We start from the raw sequence: 17,780 nt of genomic DNA, 5'->3' as shown, positions 1-17,780 counted from the left end.
TTTTATTCTTACATATAAACAAATGCTCAGATTCTCTCACTGCTGTTTATATAGGTTTGCTGCTGTTTTTATTAAAAACTGGAGACTAAATTTGAGATAATTAAAGAATGGTCAGTCGAGGGGATTCACTTTAATGTGATCCTGTTCAGTTAGTTTCACACTGCACATTAAAAGGTGTTAAAATAGTATCCATTAATGTAACATTTGTTTTGTATAATTTTAAGTGAACCTGTTGGGGGTTTTTTTTGGTTTTGTTTTGTTTTTTTTATTTACCATTGCTGGTGGAACAACACTTTCTTCAAGTGAATCACTTTTCAAGAAGAACTTAGACATCAGTGTAACATTTTGGAAAAACTGAATCTTTTGAGCTTTAAATGAATTTATTAACTGATGGGCTGGCTGTGATGTATATGCCACGGCCACCACTAGAGGGCACCATGAGTGTCTCATTTAGACAAACTGTGCGGTCACCACAGGCAGGTACATACCGGAATTTTGAAAGCACACCTCAAACAAACCAACACTGTGATCATTTTAGTCTGGTGTATTATATTTTTTATTTTTCTCTTTTATATCTGAAAGTATTTTATATATTTTATGGTTTAATGTAACTCTCTGACGGACTGTGGCTTTATATTAGCTGTATGTGTGCTAAATTTTGGAAGTTACATCTTACATGTTTACATGGATGTGTTAATGCTGCGTTGTTCAACCTGCTTCCCTCAGGGAAGTGCTACAGGTGCATCAGCACAAAGACTGACAAACTCAGGAACAGTTTCTTCCCAAAAGCCATAACCACCCTGAACTCACACAAGCACCAATAACACGGTTCCACCCCCATTCCAAAGACTTCCCTCTATATACCACCACCACTGTGAAATAACCCAAACTGTAAATAAACAACATTATTTATCCATCACATATTTATTTCCTCTTTTTTTTCTAGATTTGTATATCTGTACACAAACACACACACATAGAGGTGCGAGCCCCTTCTTCTCCAACATGCTCTGTATCTCATCGTACATCTGCATAGTGACAATAAATGCCTTCTATTCTAATGTGCACTGTCGCTTCAGAAATTAAAAAGAAAAGATGTGTGAGACATCACCGTTTTTTTCACACGAAAAGTTTTCATATTGCTGTCCTTAATCTGCGTTTATCTGCTAAAAGCTCATTTAACACAAGCTTTCAGCTTTCAAATCATTTTTCCCTCCTGTTTTGATGAAATCTGATATTTCCCAGTAGTGTTTGAACGCGCCATTGGACCCCCTAAAGCGCTGTCCTTGGTGCTGAAACGCAAACACCCCAAACTCTCCTCCTCCTCTTCTCTATTCTCATCCAGATGTAGTTTCGTATCCTGCCAGCGCACTGAGGTCGCGCGAGCATCGTGACATCATTATTATTCGTCTCCAACAAGCAGCACGAGCCCGCGCGGGTGTCTCGTGCTCAGGGGGGCGTCGCGGGGATCGCTCGTAGGTGGCGAGGGCCGACGTGCTGACGTCACTCAAATAACGTGAGGCTCCCCTCCCCGCCGAAGATCGTTTTCGTATGAAAGATGGAGGCTCCGAGGACAGAAATCAAAACAATGAACGCGAAATTAACTTGTGCAGGGATTCCAGAAACTTCATCAAATATCTGCAAAAGCTCTTTTTGATCACAGCAACATTTTCTGAGTTCTTACAACTGCTTCCTTTTGGTTTTCCCCTGAGTTCAGTAAGTCTCCATGGTGTTTTGTTTTGTTTTGTTTTGTTTTGTTGCTCAGATATTAGTGTTGTTTGTCAGGAGAGATAATTAAAACTTCAGAGCAAATATTACTTCTGTGGTTTTGTTTCCTGTCTGATATTTGAGTTCTGGTCACTGTTTGATGGTATTTCTTCTTTCTTGTATTGCTAGGTCTTTATGTCTTCCCCATGTGTTCTGTGTTTCTTTGTTTCTGGCTGCAGTCAAACACTCATTTCTTCTTAGAAAGGTTCCTAACCCATTAAACTGTCCCCAAAGCACCTCTGTGGCAGTATATTCTCTAAATACTCAGGAGACAAACTCCCTTTGTTACCTCCTTTGGTAGAGGACACACTGGACCTTAAATCGTCAGTGCTAATGCTCAAATATAGTAGAGAGGCTGCATTAATTACCCACCATGCCCACAGCCAAGTCAGGTTAATTTAAAAGAAATTGATAGGGCTGTCAGACAGTGTAAACATTTGGGTGAACTGGCCCTTTAAATAATCCAGAGGAGAAAAAACAAAACAAAACAGAATAAAACACCTCAGATCATCTTAAAATCTGCTGCCTGTGGGGCTCAGAAAAAATGTTTATTAGTTGCTGAATAAGATAGATAGATAGATAGATAGATAGATAGATAGATAGATAGATAGATAGATAGATAGATAGATAGATAGATAGATAGATAGATAGATAGATAGATAGAAGGGATAGGGAAATAATTTCTTTAAGGATTAATAAAATATTCCGATTTTGACGATTTTAATTATTCCTGATGTTCTTGTGGGAGATCTTGAGAAGCATCCCCATATCTTCTTGGAGGTTTGGTGTGCCCAGAAAAAGCTCTAAAAGTTGAAGGTTTCACATAAATACCACAAAATTTAAGTGACTAGAGAGGTCACAATATTTAAGATCCACACAATATTAATAATAACCACTACTGTGAATGCTAAAAAAAAACCCAAAACAAAACAAAAAACTGTTAAAATAAAAAAACATCAAGTCAGTCGATGTGTAAGAAATAATTTCTTATTCAAACTGTGACTGTGAGTGACAGCTCACCTGTCTTAGGTGTAGAGAAACAGATATACTGACTTACAGTGATCCTCTCTGAATAATGCAGTAGTAACTGTAGCTGCAGCTGCTGCGCCACAGTGTGAACTTATGTAAATGTCTCACTTTGGAGAGGCACCTCTGGGTCCTGTGAAGCTGCGGGGATTTAATGAACATAAAACTCCAGCTTCCGTTAGTCTGCTTCACTGCTAAACCTCTTCATGATGTCACACTGACACATCTGTGCACATCTGCCAAATCAAACACATGAGCTGTATGCTGGGCTCTGGCTGAACTTTATGTTGAGACTAAACAAGCTTGTTTTCCCATTGAAGTCCAGCTTTTAGTTTTGGTCTCATCAAGCATGTGATTGAATAGAGAAAGTTTTCCATGAGCCATAAACTGAGAGCTGGACATCCTGGTTTATAAGCACATCACATCACTGGTGGACAAAAGGGCAAAAGAATAAGATCATAAATATGAAATGAGTTTTTAGTGCCAGCATGAAGAGGCTGGTGTGATCCATTTTCTCATTAGAGGATCTTTGCCCTTCCTCTTCCTCCTCTCCTCCTCTCTCTCTCTCTCTGACTGAAAATAGATCCAGCTGGGTTTGGTTTGGCGATCAGCGGCTCGCGTTTCCACCACATTTTCCTCCACAATAAGCGGACAGTACCGACTTTAAAGCGAACCGGAGGATTTACCGCCGTCTCTTCGGGCTCCACCTCGCTCCCGTCCCAGGCTCCGTGCTGTCCGTGCAGCTTTCACATAAATATTTCACACACCGTTTCTCTGTGGTTGCTGCCTCCGCCGCTGAAGTGATGTCTGTCGCGGGGTTGAAGAAGCAGTTCCATAAAGCCACCCAGGTAAGAAGAAGCGAGAGACCCGCTTCCTGTTTCCCTTCATGTGTCTGTACATTTCTCTGCGGGAAAAAACAAACAAACCTGTGGACGCACATAAATCCACTGATATCAACAAAAACACGTTTAGTCTTTAATGAAATCACGTTTATGCCGTTAAAAGCTGCGAGTTAGTATTAAAAATCTACATTTTACCTCATTCAGATGTTTTTAAATTTGTTTTTGTGTAAAGAACTGTCTGATTATTTTCCTCAGATAAAAACGAGATTTGTGTGTAAACTATTCAGATTGCTCGCGATGTTTTGTGTGAATTAAAAGCGGGGTATGCCCCCCTCAAACACACACACTGAGAGGTTTGCATGTAATGTTATGTAACACTGTGTGAGCTGAAAGTGTGTGTGTGCAGCTGATTGGCTGTTGATCCACGCAACAGGGAATTCCCTCCTTCCTCCTTCACATCCCTCCATCTTCTTCTTCTTCCGCCATCTCTCCATCCTCTTCATCTTCCTTCATCCTTTTTAAAAAATCTACATACCTCTAAAATACAAACTTCCTTCATCATCCTCTTCCTTCTCCTTCATCCTTCCATTCTTCCTCCACACTTTCTTCGCCTCTTCGTGTTATTGTTATTCATCCCTCCTCTATAACGCTGCTTCATCTTTCTCCTTCTTGTCCTCCTTCTATCATCTTTTCCATCTTTCACCCATCCCTCCTTTTCTCTCTGTGCCTCTTGCATCACCTCCTTCTCCTGATCTCTCCTCTGTTTCCTTCCATCCTCTGCTTCTTTCTTATCCATCCCTCCATCCACATTCTGTTTTCCTTCCTATCCCTCCATCTTTTTCTTCTTGCTCCAATCCCTCTATCACTCCATCTTTCCCATCCTGTCTCCTTCTCCACACGCTTCTTTTTCTTTTTATCCATCCATTACCAACCCAACATCTTTTAGCTTTAGACACCTGAACATCCCCTCTGCTTCTTTTTCTTCTTTCTCTTTTTACTTTTAAATCTGTTTTTCAGTCCTCCCTTCATCTTTTCCTCCACTCTTCCTCATCCTCCTGTTCTTTGAGACGTTCCTCCACCTCTTCTCACTTCTCCCCCTCCTTGTGCTATTTTTCTGTCTTTTAACATCCCCTCATCCACCCTCTGATCATCATTTTAATCCATGTTTCCTTTATTCTTTCTTCCTCCTACACTCATCCTCTGCTCCTAGATTTTTTCACCATCGATCCTTCTGTTTAATCTTTTTTTTCTTTTTTTCTGATCATCATGCCTCCATTTTTCATTTTCCACTTCACATCCACCTCCTACCGCCCTCCATCATCTGTCCATCATTACAGCGTAATCATAACTCGGGCTCAGATTTCAGTTTCATTAATGATTAGGATTTATTTTTAACACTTGCTGACATGTTTTTGTTTGGAGGCTTTTGGGGGAACCGCTTTAACCTTTCAGCCTGTTTTCTGGTGGTTGAATCTGAATGTGAGATGAATACAAAGAGTGAAGCACAAACAGACAGACAGACAGAACCTGTATGACCCGGCGTCTGTCCGTCCGGCCTCCTCCCCACAGGGTTCCTCGCTCATCATGTCGGCTGTGGAGTGATGTCGGTCGTGCTGGCAGCTCTGTGAGGCTGCAGATGGAAAAGTGGCAGGACTTTGAGCTGAATGGTCATGTGTGTGAAAAATAGTAAGGGACAGGAGGAGGGGGGGACTCGGGTTCCTTATATTGAAGTTTGTTAGGACTGCAATTATTCATCAAGTAATTTGATTAAATAAATTCTTGACCCAAATTCTTTGCTTCAGTGCTTAGTTTAACGCATGGCTCTGTTGCACCCTGATGTAATAAACTATGTAAACTAGAGTGTTTCACCTACATTTGAGACTAAAAACAGACCTGCAATAGATATGTATTTAGGAGTAGCGTATGATTAAAAAGTTGAACAACATCAAGGCCACAGTGCCCCAAATTTCAGGCCGAGTGAAGGAAAACATCCAAAACATCAGCGGTGTTCCTGCACTCACCTTTTACATTTTCAGTCCTTCATTAAATCACCTGATCAACAAACTCCAACATGAAGAAAAGCAAACTTTTTACTCCTCCATCCACCACCGTTTGTTTTATGCTGAGAAAAATCAGCAGTAAGCCTCCAGAAGTTGTATTAAAATATACAAAACTGTTAACTTAGTCACACTGGTTTAATTAGACAGCTTCCTGAAGGCTGACAGCAGCTGTCCTGTTTTACATGGAAGCGAACAGAGCTGAGTCTAAGAAGGGCATAGGGTGTATTGCAAAGCTTTCGTAACATTTTTCAGATTGAAAGTGAAACAATATCAAATTGGACACTGTCTGTTGGACACTGAATTATTATTAATTATTAACATCTACACCATTTTTTCAGCAGCACAAAAAAGTTGCCTCCCATTAAAAGGGAGTTTTACCTTCCCACTTTCGCCAAAGTGCTTGCTAATACGATTGTTGTTGTTTTTTCTGTATGTATTATTGTAGGGTCTACCTTACAATATAAGTCGCCTTAAGGTGACTGTTGTTGTGATTTGCCGCTAAATAAAACTGAAATAAAATTCAATTAATGTCAGAAAACCTTAAAAATTGACAGTAAAGGTAAATATTTATGCCTTAGTTCAGATTGTTTATTTATCTTATTATATTTGATTTGACCTTTGACTGTACTTGAGATTTTTTTTATATATTTTTCCATTTAAGAAAATGTTTTCTTTAAAAAAAAAAAAATTTAATATGGTGCGTTTATACAGTCAAAGGGTTTAGTTATTTTGTTTTTTGAGATGTTGGTTGCAGTTAAACGTTTAAAAATTGCAATTTCTAAAATGGAAACCAATAAGCAGTTCATTTTGAAAGACTAGTTTTTTCTCTCTTGAATATTTACTATTGCTCATTAATAAGACAAAAAATAGTTTTCATCTGATTGCTTGATTAATTGGTGGAATAATCAATAGATTACTCGATTGCTAAAATAAACGATAGCTGCAGCCCTAGAGCCCAAGCAACAAGCCTCCACTTGAGGCTGTGTCTATGTTTAGAGCCTGGTTACAAAAACCGTGTTAGCCCCTGTGGATGGTTTCACTTTCATAATAACTGTGCTTCCATAGCTCCTACATTTGGAAACTGAAGAACAGGGCGGGGCTCTTAATTGACAGCTAGCTCACCTGAACTAATTAAATCGTGGAAGTGGACCTCTCCACTACATCTGTGGTGCCATTTTAATGGAATTACATAACAAATTTCCTCCACTGTGTGGTTCACACCATCAGTTCTAGTATTTTATTAATCTGTAGTTATTATTAGTGTTCATTTATTGGTGGGGCTTGCTCATAAGCTCACCAAGCTTGCTGATAACTACACCACGCTTTAAGGTTGGGGCCCAATCTTCTTCCCTTCACCTCCAACTAGTCACCGCTGTTCCTCCCTGCACCTGGTTCAGCTGGAGGGTTCTTCCTGTTAAAAGGGAGTTTTTCTTCCCTACTGTCACCACATCATTTGGTCAAAGGGGCCGATGTGATTGTTTGGGTTTTTCTCTGTTTTCTCGGTATTATTGTAGAATCCTTGCAATAAAGTGTTTGACCCTGTGAAAGTAAAGCAAATTATAAGGTTGTGTTGCGGGATAAAGATCTTGGGGAGCAAAGATGGTCAGATTGATTTGCCATTAGCTCTCAAGTAACTGTGGGGGTTTGTTTCAGCTTGTTATTATGAATGCATTCATTTCCTGTTCTCAGAATTGTTAGATTAATTATTTTAGTTCAAGATTCCAGATTCAATGTGCCTTGATACCATTCATGTCAACACCTGTCCATTTAAACAATCCCTGCAGACCTGGGCTCGTACTGTTTCCTCTTTGACATTAATGAATCTGTGTAGAGTGTCTTCATTGATCCAGAGTTAGAGAAAACAGAAGGAAGTGTGGTTTGTTTTTTAATCTGGTTTGACTTTAAATTACAGTTTAATTAACAAGTACACTTAACCCTTCTCCACAGCCCTCCTCAGGGACAGTGGTTGGTTATTGATTATTGGCGATCTCGCAGCAGGATGACGGCAGGAGCAGGTCAACAAACCCGAGTATCCAGTTGTACCTTCAGTTGTACGGGTCGATTGAGGCTCAGGAGGTGAAGCTGGAAGGTCGGAGTTATAATAACCCAGCTCCTCTAGTCAAAGTGTCATCGGGAAACAAGCTGAACAACAAATTGCTTAGCGTGTGCTTGTCACTGGAGCGCTTCCCCTTTTCATTGAATGCTTGTGGTTTGTACCTTTCAGAGGCCAGTCTTTAACCTCCACTGACAGTGTTGCACACTACAAAAATGGACTTTGTGAAAAATGTTGCAGAATTTCTATGCATAGTACCAATTAGTATTTTTTTTATATGTGATTGGGGAAAGACCACAGTTGCACAGTGCATTTCTAGTCTTACTCAAAGTGGTCAAACAACTTCTAACTTGTCTATAAATTAAAAGGACTTCCTCTCTTACTGCTGCTTTTACCGCTCTTACTAATGCAGCTGATGCCCCTGCTGCTCCTATACTTATTAAAACAGCTCTTATTCAGATTATTTTGCAAGAAATATTAACAGCTAAGTGTCTGCAGAGAGTCACTGTAAGACACTTTTACTGCTGTAGCTGGTAGTGGTGCTATAAACACTTGGATAGTCACGCGCTGTTAAGGTTCATAAATTGGAGACATCACAGACGATTACCAGAGAGGAAAGAAGAGGAAATAAAATTGTGACACACAAATTACTCTTATCTTTGCTCTTCTTTGGTAAATTAATGTGTGTCTGTGCTTGTCTGGGCCTCCCACTGTTCTTAAAGAGAGTCGAAATCAATGAAAATGTTATTAATATGACATTTTCATGCAGTAATCTGACCCCGAGGGCTTCACTAATGTCATTAAAAAGTGTAAAAAATAAAATAGGAGGAAGAGAGAGAGGAACAAAAACAGCCGATCGATGTTGTCCATGTTTGCTTTCCGTCTCGTCTGTCATCGGGACAAATTCCTACACATTCGTTGCGTTTGCGGGTGCTGATAAAGAGAGAAGATGATGTTTATTGATCCCTGAGGGGGAAACTGGGTCACTGCAGCAGAGCAGAGCAAAAAGCAAAAATAAAAAGTACAGCAACAGAGACGGAGGGCGTCCTGCATGTTCAGACAGCTCCAGAGGACAGCGTTAACTCTGAAACTGGTGCACCAAAGGCAGTCTCTGTTTCTTTGTAGCACAGTCTATCCAAAAGAGACGACCAGCTGGCTTGGCTGGTTCTGGATTGGTACTCGTGTCATACTCATTTATCGAAGGCTGTTTTTCACCTTTCAGATATCTAAGCAGGCTGTAAAGATGTGTGCAAAGTAAAAAGTGATCTTCTTATACATGATTCTCTGATCATCCACCATATATCCCTCATCATATATGAGGGTATAAATACACTGTATGGACAAAACCTTTCTACCCATTACACTTACAGTAGCTCTTATGGCATCCCATCAAGCTTTCCACAATATTTTGGAGTGTGCCCACTTATCCAGAAGAGCATTTGTAAGGTCAGACACTGATGTTGGATACGAGCGCCTGGATCTCAATCTCCCAAAGCATTCATTGTTCGTTCTAGTTCATCCAAAACTGAAAGGGCTGGTTCTGGCATAGTTCTTTTCTACTCTACTTGAGCATTCAACATACTTTATTCTTCAATTCACATACACATTCATACAAGCACTTTTTTCTATGTCAAAGTGCTTACTATCTAACATTCACAGTCCAATGAACACAGCAGAAGTGAGTCTGGGTTCAGTATCTTGCCCAAGGATGCTCTGGCCAGCAGAATGGTGCAGCCAGCAAACCATCAACCTTCCAATTACTAAATGAGCTGCTCTACCTCCTGAGCCACAGCCCCCCCGAGGTGTTCAATGGGGTTAAGGTCAGGACTCTGTGAGGGCCATTTAAGTTCTTCCACGTCAAACTCATCCAACCATGCTTTTATGGACCTTGCTGTGTCACTTGGTCACAGTCACTCTGAAACAGAAAAGGGGTTTTCCCCAAACTGTTCCCACAAAGTTGGAAGCTTAGAATTGGCCATCTTATCTTGGTACGCTAAAGAATTAAGATTTCCTTTGACTGGAACTAAACCTTAAGGCACGTTCTCCTGGCATTCGCCAAACACATTCATCAGACTCGTCAGATGATTGCTCTATAAAGAAACATGACTCCTCATTTCCACTGCTGCAGAGAACAGCAGTGGCATGCTTTCCACAACTCCATCCAGGGCTTGGCATTGTATGTGGCGATGTCAGGCTTCCAGCCATAGAAACCAGCACAGTGAAGCTCCCAGAGCACAGCTTCTGTGCTGATTTTAATGCCAAAGAAAGTTTGGAAGTCCAGAGTCACTGACTCAGCAGAGTGTTGTTGACTTTTATACATAATGCTCCTCAGCACTCAGCAACTGTGCTCTATAACTTTACATGACCTGCCACTTTGTGAATGAGCTGCTGTGGCTCCTAAACACTTCTGTTTTGCAGTTCAGTTGTCCCTCATTTATCACTGGAGTTACGTTCTATAACCCGCGATGGGTAAAATCCGCGAAGTAGCCAACTTTATTTTTTACAATTATTATAGATGTTTCAAGGCTGTAAAACCCCTCACTACACACTTTATACACTTTTCTCCGACAGGCACGAACATTTTCACACTTTTCACTCTTGTTTAAACACTCTCAAAGTTCAAACCTTCGTAGAAAAATAAGTCCAGAGATAGAATGAACCCAAAGGCACCGGCGGTTGTCTTTGATGGTGCAAAATGTTTCATCGACATTGTTGTGTCTTTTTGAGAAAACTTACAAACATACAGTACAGCACTTCAAAGTCACACTGATAGTGATCAAAGATTTTGTAATTTAGCTTGTCAAATTTGTAAATTTGACAAGCTAAATGCATTCTGTCCTGTACAGGAGACAAGGCACGAGATGGATTAACAGTGGTCTACAACCAATTAGGATGCAGAACACAGTGGGCTATAAACACACACACACACACACACACACACACACACACACACACACACACACACACACACACACACACACAAAAACTTCCAAAAATGCGAAACAGCAAGGCTGCGAAATGTGAATTGTATTATAGCGAAGGACCACTGTAACACCATTTAGAGTTGAGCGTGGTATATCTAAGGGAAGAAATTTCACAGACTGACTGGTTGCAACTGTGGCATCCTGTTACAGTACCAGAGTTGAATTCGGTGAGCGCTTAAGAACAACCTGTTCTTTCATAAATGTTGAAAGGCATCTGGCATTTGTGGCAGTGGGACTGGAAAATACCTAAATTCAAGATTAAGAGACTGTGTAAGCTAGTACTTTAATATTAGTGTAGTGTACAGATGTTACAACTCAGAGATAGTAACTGCTAAATAAGAACAATGCTGATGAAACTCTGGATGGAGAACAATTCTATGAACCTAAAACATTTTAAAGGAGGCAAACAATTAAAAATGGAAGCAGAGGATTAAAGGGAAACTTAAAAGATAAATCTGGTGTTGCTACATAGAAAAAGAGCAGAAGCATCAGTATGTGTTGAGTTTAGCCCCCAGTAATTTCAGATTGGACTCTCTGTTCTATTCAACATGGAAATCTTTTAAAATGACTTGTAAATATACAGTTTTATTTCTGGAATAAAGCTGAGTATTATCCTTGTTCGGGACTATTTCAGTGGCAGATTATTGACATTTGGTGCCGTAGTGACTATTTTCAGAAGCAGGCTGAGTCAAAATAAACTAAAATCATGAATGAACTTGTCATGTTGTGTTGCTGTGTATGGTGGATCACAAGCTAAGTGTATGAATGAGGTATTGTCTCAGTTATAAATCCAGGTTCTACAGGTGTTTCTTTAAAAACACCTTTGACTTGTCACATATGAATTTCCCATTTGATTGGAGGTGGTGACGGATCTTTGAGGTGAGATGTCGACGGCTAGCAGGCAGGTAGCGAGGCCTGAAATAGATCTGTGAATCACCAGTAGGCGTTATTGGAAAGTGAGGGGGCAGCAGGCAGCACGAGACGTCAGAGACCCGTAACTCTGGAAACCAGAAAAGAGGGACTGTCTGTCTGCCTGTATCTATGAGTTTCTCTCTGTGTGTAAACTGAAATATAAACCCGATTTGTCATCTCTCTGGTGCTGATTAACCATCGACACTCTGACTGCTGTGGTTTATTCATGGCTGTACCAGGCAGAGTGCAAACACACAAGCACAAAGCAGAGAGAACCGAGTCTGAGCGACAGGGTAGATGCTGAGCTGCAGAGGTGAGAGATAATAACCCGTGATTACATGCAGCAGCGCGGCAATACAGTGTGCTGCTTTACTAAGTAATAGCAGGTTGGAAAAATCTAATTCAATAGGAGAAATAACACATTGAGGAAAGTCTGAACTCAGAAAATTAAAAGACATAGCACATTATTATGAAATTAGGACTTATGTGTTTGTTTATTTTCAGCTTCTGTCTCATTTCAGGAATGTCAAGTTAATGTTGTGTAAGAAAAATAAAGGACAAAATTCATCCACTGGCCACTAGAGGCACACCCAGAAATATTAGTTATTCGCCATAGACACAGATATCTAAAAAAAAAAAATACTAATAAAATGCCAGAATTTAACTCACTGAAACTGATTAGCATAATTAACTGCAGGGGTTGATATAGTGGTGAAAATCCTTCAAAAAAAAACCACGTCCTCCATTCATTTGTTATTAACCATGATCTAGTTCACAGCCATGGTTTATGTCAGACAGAGAGCAAAACTAGCTTAAGAGAGTAAAACTGTATGAGGTTGTAAACACATTTATTTCTGCTCTAACAGGAGTCAACTGGTATTGACTCACTTTTGGAGCCATTGTCAAGAAGCTGTTAGAAGAAACTGCAGGTTTTGGTACTCCAGCGTTGGTGTTGTGGATCTTGTTGCCTCACAACAAGTAGGTCAAGGGTTCAAATCCAGGATGGAGTTTTTAGGTTCTCCCTGTGCCTGCATGGATTCTTGTCTGATACTCCAGCTTCCAACCACAGTCCATGCACGTGAGGCTAGCTTGTGATTTTAAATCTGTGTATAGCAGATTACAATGGATGGGATAGGCTCCAGGCAAAAATTAGATTAAAAGGTTAACATATAAATTTTAGCTATAATTGAGGTGAGATTGTAGAGCAAAATGAATTAGGCAGAGCTCAACAGATGAGTCATATGTTGCGACAGCTTTAACAACAATCTGTTCACCTCATTTGACCAGGGTCATCTTATCTGTGACAGAAACCTTGCAAGCAGAAAATTTTTCAAATGGAGAGCATAAAAAAACCTTCGTGTTTTCCACTTCTTGCTCATGGGGTGTGTGAGCCAATCACACGCGAGAATTGGGAACATTAAAACTTGATTTGAACTTTTTGCCTGCTGAGACGTGAATCTGGGACACATCCCAGCATGTGTGTGTGTGTGTGTGTGTGTGTGTGCTTTAACAGATGGGAAAAGAACAATCAGAGCTGAGCTAAGCAAGCAGTGGCAGTGTGAAGCCAACTGCCAAGTCGCAGTGCCACCAACCAAGATGGCCGCCAAGCAGGAAATGGGACACCTCGGTCTAAACGGTTGAATAAAACATGAGAGAGGGAGAGAAGACAGAGATCGATATCCAACTGTACAAACGTCAAAGAAAGAGGAAGAACAATAAACAAAAGATCAAAGAGGAAGTAGATCATAAACAGGCCTTTCATTTAATAATTTCATACGTTTTAAATCTTCATCCCTGATTTTTAACTTATCCTTCACTGAATTTGCCTTCATTCATTTAGTATTCCCAATTGTTTGAAATGTGGCATTTTAAAGTAATATTTTGTTGTTTTATTTAACAGGTGTCTCCAGTTATTTCTACTTTTCAGATTTTGATGGTTATAGCCATTATAAGCCACTCAGTGATGCACAAATTCCCATTTTAGTTGTAATTTTGCATGTTTTAGATACAAGCATACTTAATTGTTATTCAAATTTACCCATTACAGTACACATAAGATTGAGATTTCATTGCATTAGCTCCAATTGTAGAAAAATTTTGCACTTATCTTCATTTGTTTATCTTTGCTAGTTACAATGATTCGCAAAACAAGTGGCCTCCTGATAGCCAAACTACAATCTTATCAAAGGGAGAGCCCAGCCACTCTTCAGAGGAAACTCATTTCTGCCTCTTGCATCTGCACTCTCACCCTTTCAGTGATTAGCCAGAGCTCGTGACCATAAGTGATGGAACATAGATCAACCTGTGAATCGACAGCTTTATTTCCCTTTAATCTTGCCGAGATGTCATTTCTGGAAGACTTTTTAATGGGAAGGGACACGGGGATTGATAGTTGATGATTAATGAAAATTACAACAGGTAAACCTTCGATATGAAACATGACCACAGAATGTTATAGGCTTTGTTGACTTTAATTTGGCAGGAATTTATATAAATGAAAATACGAAGGTAATCAAAGGTAATGAAAGGCTCCCTCACTCTTTTGTGGCAGTAGACTCATTTGCAATGAATCCACCTGCTTCTTCAAAGGTAATCTTTTCATCTCCCCTTTTTGTTTTCTGCCATGTTTCTTTGGTTTAGCCACTGTTTCTTTCCTTGAGCTCTTCAGTTGAAACATGTTCCGCATAGGCTTGATAATAAACTACTATCATATTACATCCTTATTAGCAGCAGTATTGCTACATACAGGTAATTCAGAATGCAGTCGTCCTTACGCATACATGGAAATTTGACCTTCAGTTTGACCTTCAGTTCAGTACTACCTTTAAATCCATTTAGTATTTCATAATAGATTCTCTGCCTCATCTTCACTGATCTCACCTGGACCCACAACACCAATGTCCTGGTAAAGAAGGTCCAGCAGCAGCGCTTCCTTCATGTCCTGAGGAAGAATAACCTGGACTGGAAGCTGCTGCTGGCCTTCTACCACTCCACAGTGGAGAGCATGCTCTCCTACTGCCTTGTGTTTGGTACGCAGGGGCCACAGCTGAGAAAAGGAAGGCTGTGCAGAGGGTAATAAACACTGTCCAAAGAATCACTGGCTGCCCTATACCAACCCTGGAGGCCATCACCAGATCCTCCTGTCTCAGGAAAACCAGCACCATCACAGGTGACCCCTGCCCTCTGCCCACTGCATATTTGACTCACTGCCCTCCGGACAGTGCCTCAGGTCAGTCAGGTCCCACACCTCCAGACTCACAAACAGCTTCTTCCTCTGGGCCATTTGGACTGTAAACAAACACTATCCCCCCACACCCCACTCCTGCCCACCCACAGTCACTCAGACCACTACCACACAGACTCTATACTTGGACCAAGTCCTTTGCACTACATTTAGGCACTTTGTAACTTGTCCTTTTAATGTGTGTCTTCCTCTTATTTTGTATATATTCCTCTTTTTTGTTATTCATTCCTGTTGTCTAACTATTTATGTGAAGTTATTCTTTTATATGCTATTGTATTCTAAAGCTCTGTGGTTTGGTCCCTCAGTACATTTCTGACTTCTTCAGTTTCTATAACCTGATTAGATTTTGCAGGTCATCAGGTGCAGGTCTGTGAACTGTTTTATTAGAGTTGGATCTAAGTGTGTTCAAAGTGCTTTCAATTACTGTGGTCCTGTTTTTGGGAACAAGCTGCCCACTGACAGACTCAGAACATTTTTTATTCTCACAGTTGCACACTTAATAACAGTGTGTGTGCACATGTGCTTTTCATTGATTTGTGGATTTTTTTTTTTTTTTTTTACTGTTATAAGCTATGTGGGGGTAGAGCAGGTCCCCTACTTATCGGAAGGTTAGTGGTTTGATTCCTGGCTCCTCCAGTCTGCATGTCAAGTATCCTTGGAAATACTAACGCCAAGTTGCTCTCCGAGTATGAATGTGTGTATGAGTATGAATGTGTGTATGAGTATGAATGTGTGTATGAGTATGAATGTGTGTATGAGTATGAATGTGTGTATGTAGTTAGGAAGCACTAACTAGAAAGAAAGTGCTTGTGTGATAAGGTGAATGTGGCATGTTGTATAGACCTCTTTGAGTACTCCAAGAGAGTAGAAAAGCACTATACAAGAATCAGTCAATTTACATGTTGTAGACCCACATCAGTTGTTTTTATCTTTCATGTTCAGCACACTGAGTTTACATGAAATTAAATGGGCTACATAAATAAAATTCTGTTTTCTGATCATTTTAAGTGGCTAACATTAACATGTGATCATGGGTCAGGTTAATGTCGATGATAGCTGTGTAAAATGAAAATGTTGAATGTGTTCAGCTGCTAGTGAGGTGAGGGGCTGTGCACCTGCCAGTTGTGCATCAGCTGAATGAGGTGAATACGGCACTCCTAGTATCAATACTGCTGAGTATCCAACTAAGTGTTACGGTTTAGAGTCATTATGTCTATATGCTGCCCTCAGTGTTGTTTTCCAAATTTTCATATCAAAAGATATCAGGTGTAGTAAATGTTATCAGTCCTGCCCATCTGTAACAGTAATAGACAGTGTTAAATGAACAAGATAACACAGTTTAATGTGCCTACAAAGTGTCAAGTTTGTCTGTCTGGTTGTACCAGAGAAAGTATCTCAGCAGTTGGAAACAGTGGCTGCCTTCCTTAGCAACCGTATTTGATCAGCACCAGAAGCAAAGCATTTCCTCAAAGAGCCTAAAAATAGTCATCTTTCATAGTTTGCTCTACCTAAGGAAGTATTGAAATATTTCTTGTGTGTGTGCCTGCGTGTACCTTGCAGTTATGTTACTATATTATTATTGTTAGTAGTAGTAATACTAAAGATTGAGTAAGTTCTGCGTTTTCCTTGTTCTACATAAATCTAAATGCAATATTTGAGAGATTTGAACTGTTAATGTGGCAAAGTAAGTCTTTTGTGAGATTGTTATGAATGAAACACTCAATGAGCTAATTCAGAAATAATGGTCCTGAGATTATGTTTGCAGGCTATTACACTTATATTCACTATATTCTGAACCCACAGCCCTGCTCTGCATCAAGAGTAAAGGAAATGAATGGGTGCTTCAAGTTTCTTTGAGGATTTTCGGTTTCCTTAAAGGCTGAGGTTCAGAATGATCTCTGATCGTCCAGGTTATGTTGATAAAAGTTCACAATGAGGTATTTATTTTCTGTGGAAACATAGTGAATTCATCTTGTATTTCACTGCGTGGTAGTTCTCTTTCCACATTTTTCTTTCAGCTTGCAGTCTCTGTTTGTGTTGACCCTAGACTTGTATTTGACGATGAATGATAGAAGAAGAGAAAGACACAGGAAGCACCCTGAAGATAATTAGAGAGAAAGAGGTGAAGAGGATTGATGGAGCAGACTGAAGAAGCTGCTATTAAGTGGGAGCAGATGGGAGCACAGTTTGTCTCTCTTAAATTCAAATTATGGTGACAGGACACTCAAAAAAATGAGGAAATAGAAAATAATGTGTCAATAATCAGATTTAATAAGACATAAAGATGTGAATTTGAACAAAGATTGAGGATAAAAAGGATGTTAATCAGTCTGTCTCTGCTTCTCTGTTGCTTCCTGATCAAACATGCTTCTCTCTCCCTTCGAGGGACGTGTTGTCCTGGCAACCACACACGTGTGAAGTGAAGGCAGGCTTGATGCAAACACACATACACACACAGGCCAGGCTGAGCTCTGGTTGGCTCGCTCAATAATTGATTGTCCCTGAGGGCTTCACACGTGAGCAGAGGACCCGCGTGTCTCCGTGTCCTTTCCTTTTGTTTTCAAGTCACTTCATCAATTTGACCTTTGACCTCCTCACTGCGTGCTGATGATGTGGCTGCAGCCATCAGCCACTGTAAGGGAATTCAGCCTAAAATCAATGAAAGCTGGACGAAGACAGAAGCTCTGCTGCCCGAGGCAAAGCTCCAGCTGGGGGCAGAATGAATCCCATTGGCTGAGATGAACCTTAGGCTGTGTGGGTGTAATCAATATGCTGTATATTACAGTGTGGAAAACAGACGAGTGCTGTCATTTTGACCTCCATGATTTTAAATTGCTCATTTGTATTTAATTTTTTAAAATTACTCATCAGATTTGACAAAAAAAACCAATT

General features: G+C 40.2%; 1 protein-coding gene across 1 annotated transcript in view; it reads left to right on the top strand.

Annotated features, from left to right (window-relative positions):
• Nucleotides 1–3,183: 3,183 nt before the first annotated feature.
• Nucleotides 3,184–17,780, top strand: part of LOC308392184 (endophilin-A1-like) — a 64,881-nt gene continuing 50,284 nt past the window's right edge. The window contains exon 1 of the mRNA XM_080875104.1: nt 3,184–3,641. Within this exon, the coding sequence (XP_080731230.1) occupies nt 3,597–3,641 (45 nt within the window). The 5' untranslated portion in view covers nt 3,184–3,596. The remainder of the gene's footprint in view (nt 3,642–17,780) is intronic.

This window comes from Rhamphochromis sp. 'chilingali' (assembly GCF_963969265.1).
Source record: "Rhamphochromis sp. 'chilingali' genome assembly, chromosome: 1".
Classification (NCBI taxonomy): domain Eukaryota; kingdom Metazoa; phylum Chordata; class Actinopteri; order Cichliformes; family Cichlidae; genus Rhamphochromis; species Rhamphochromis sp. 'chilingali'.
Note: the sequence above shows the minus strand (reverse complement) of the source record. Positions and strands in the feature narration are given on the sequence as shown.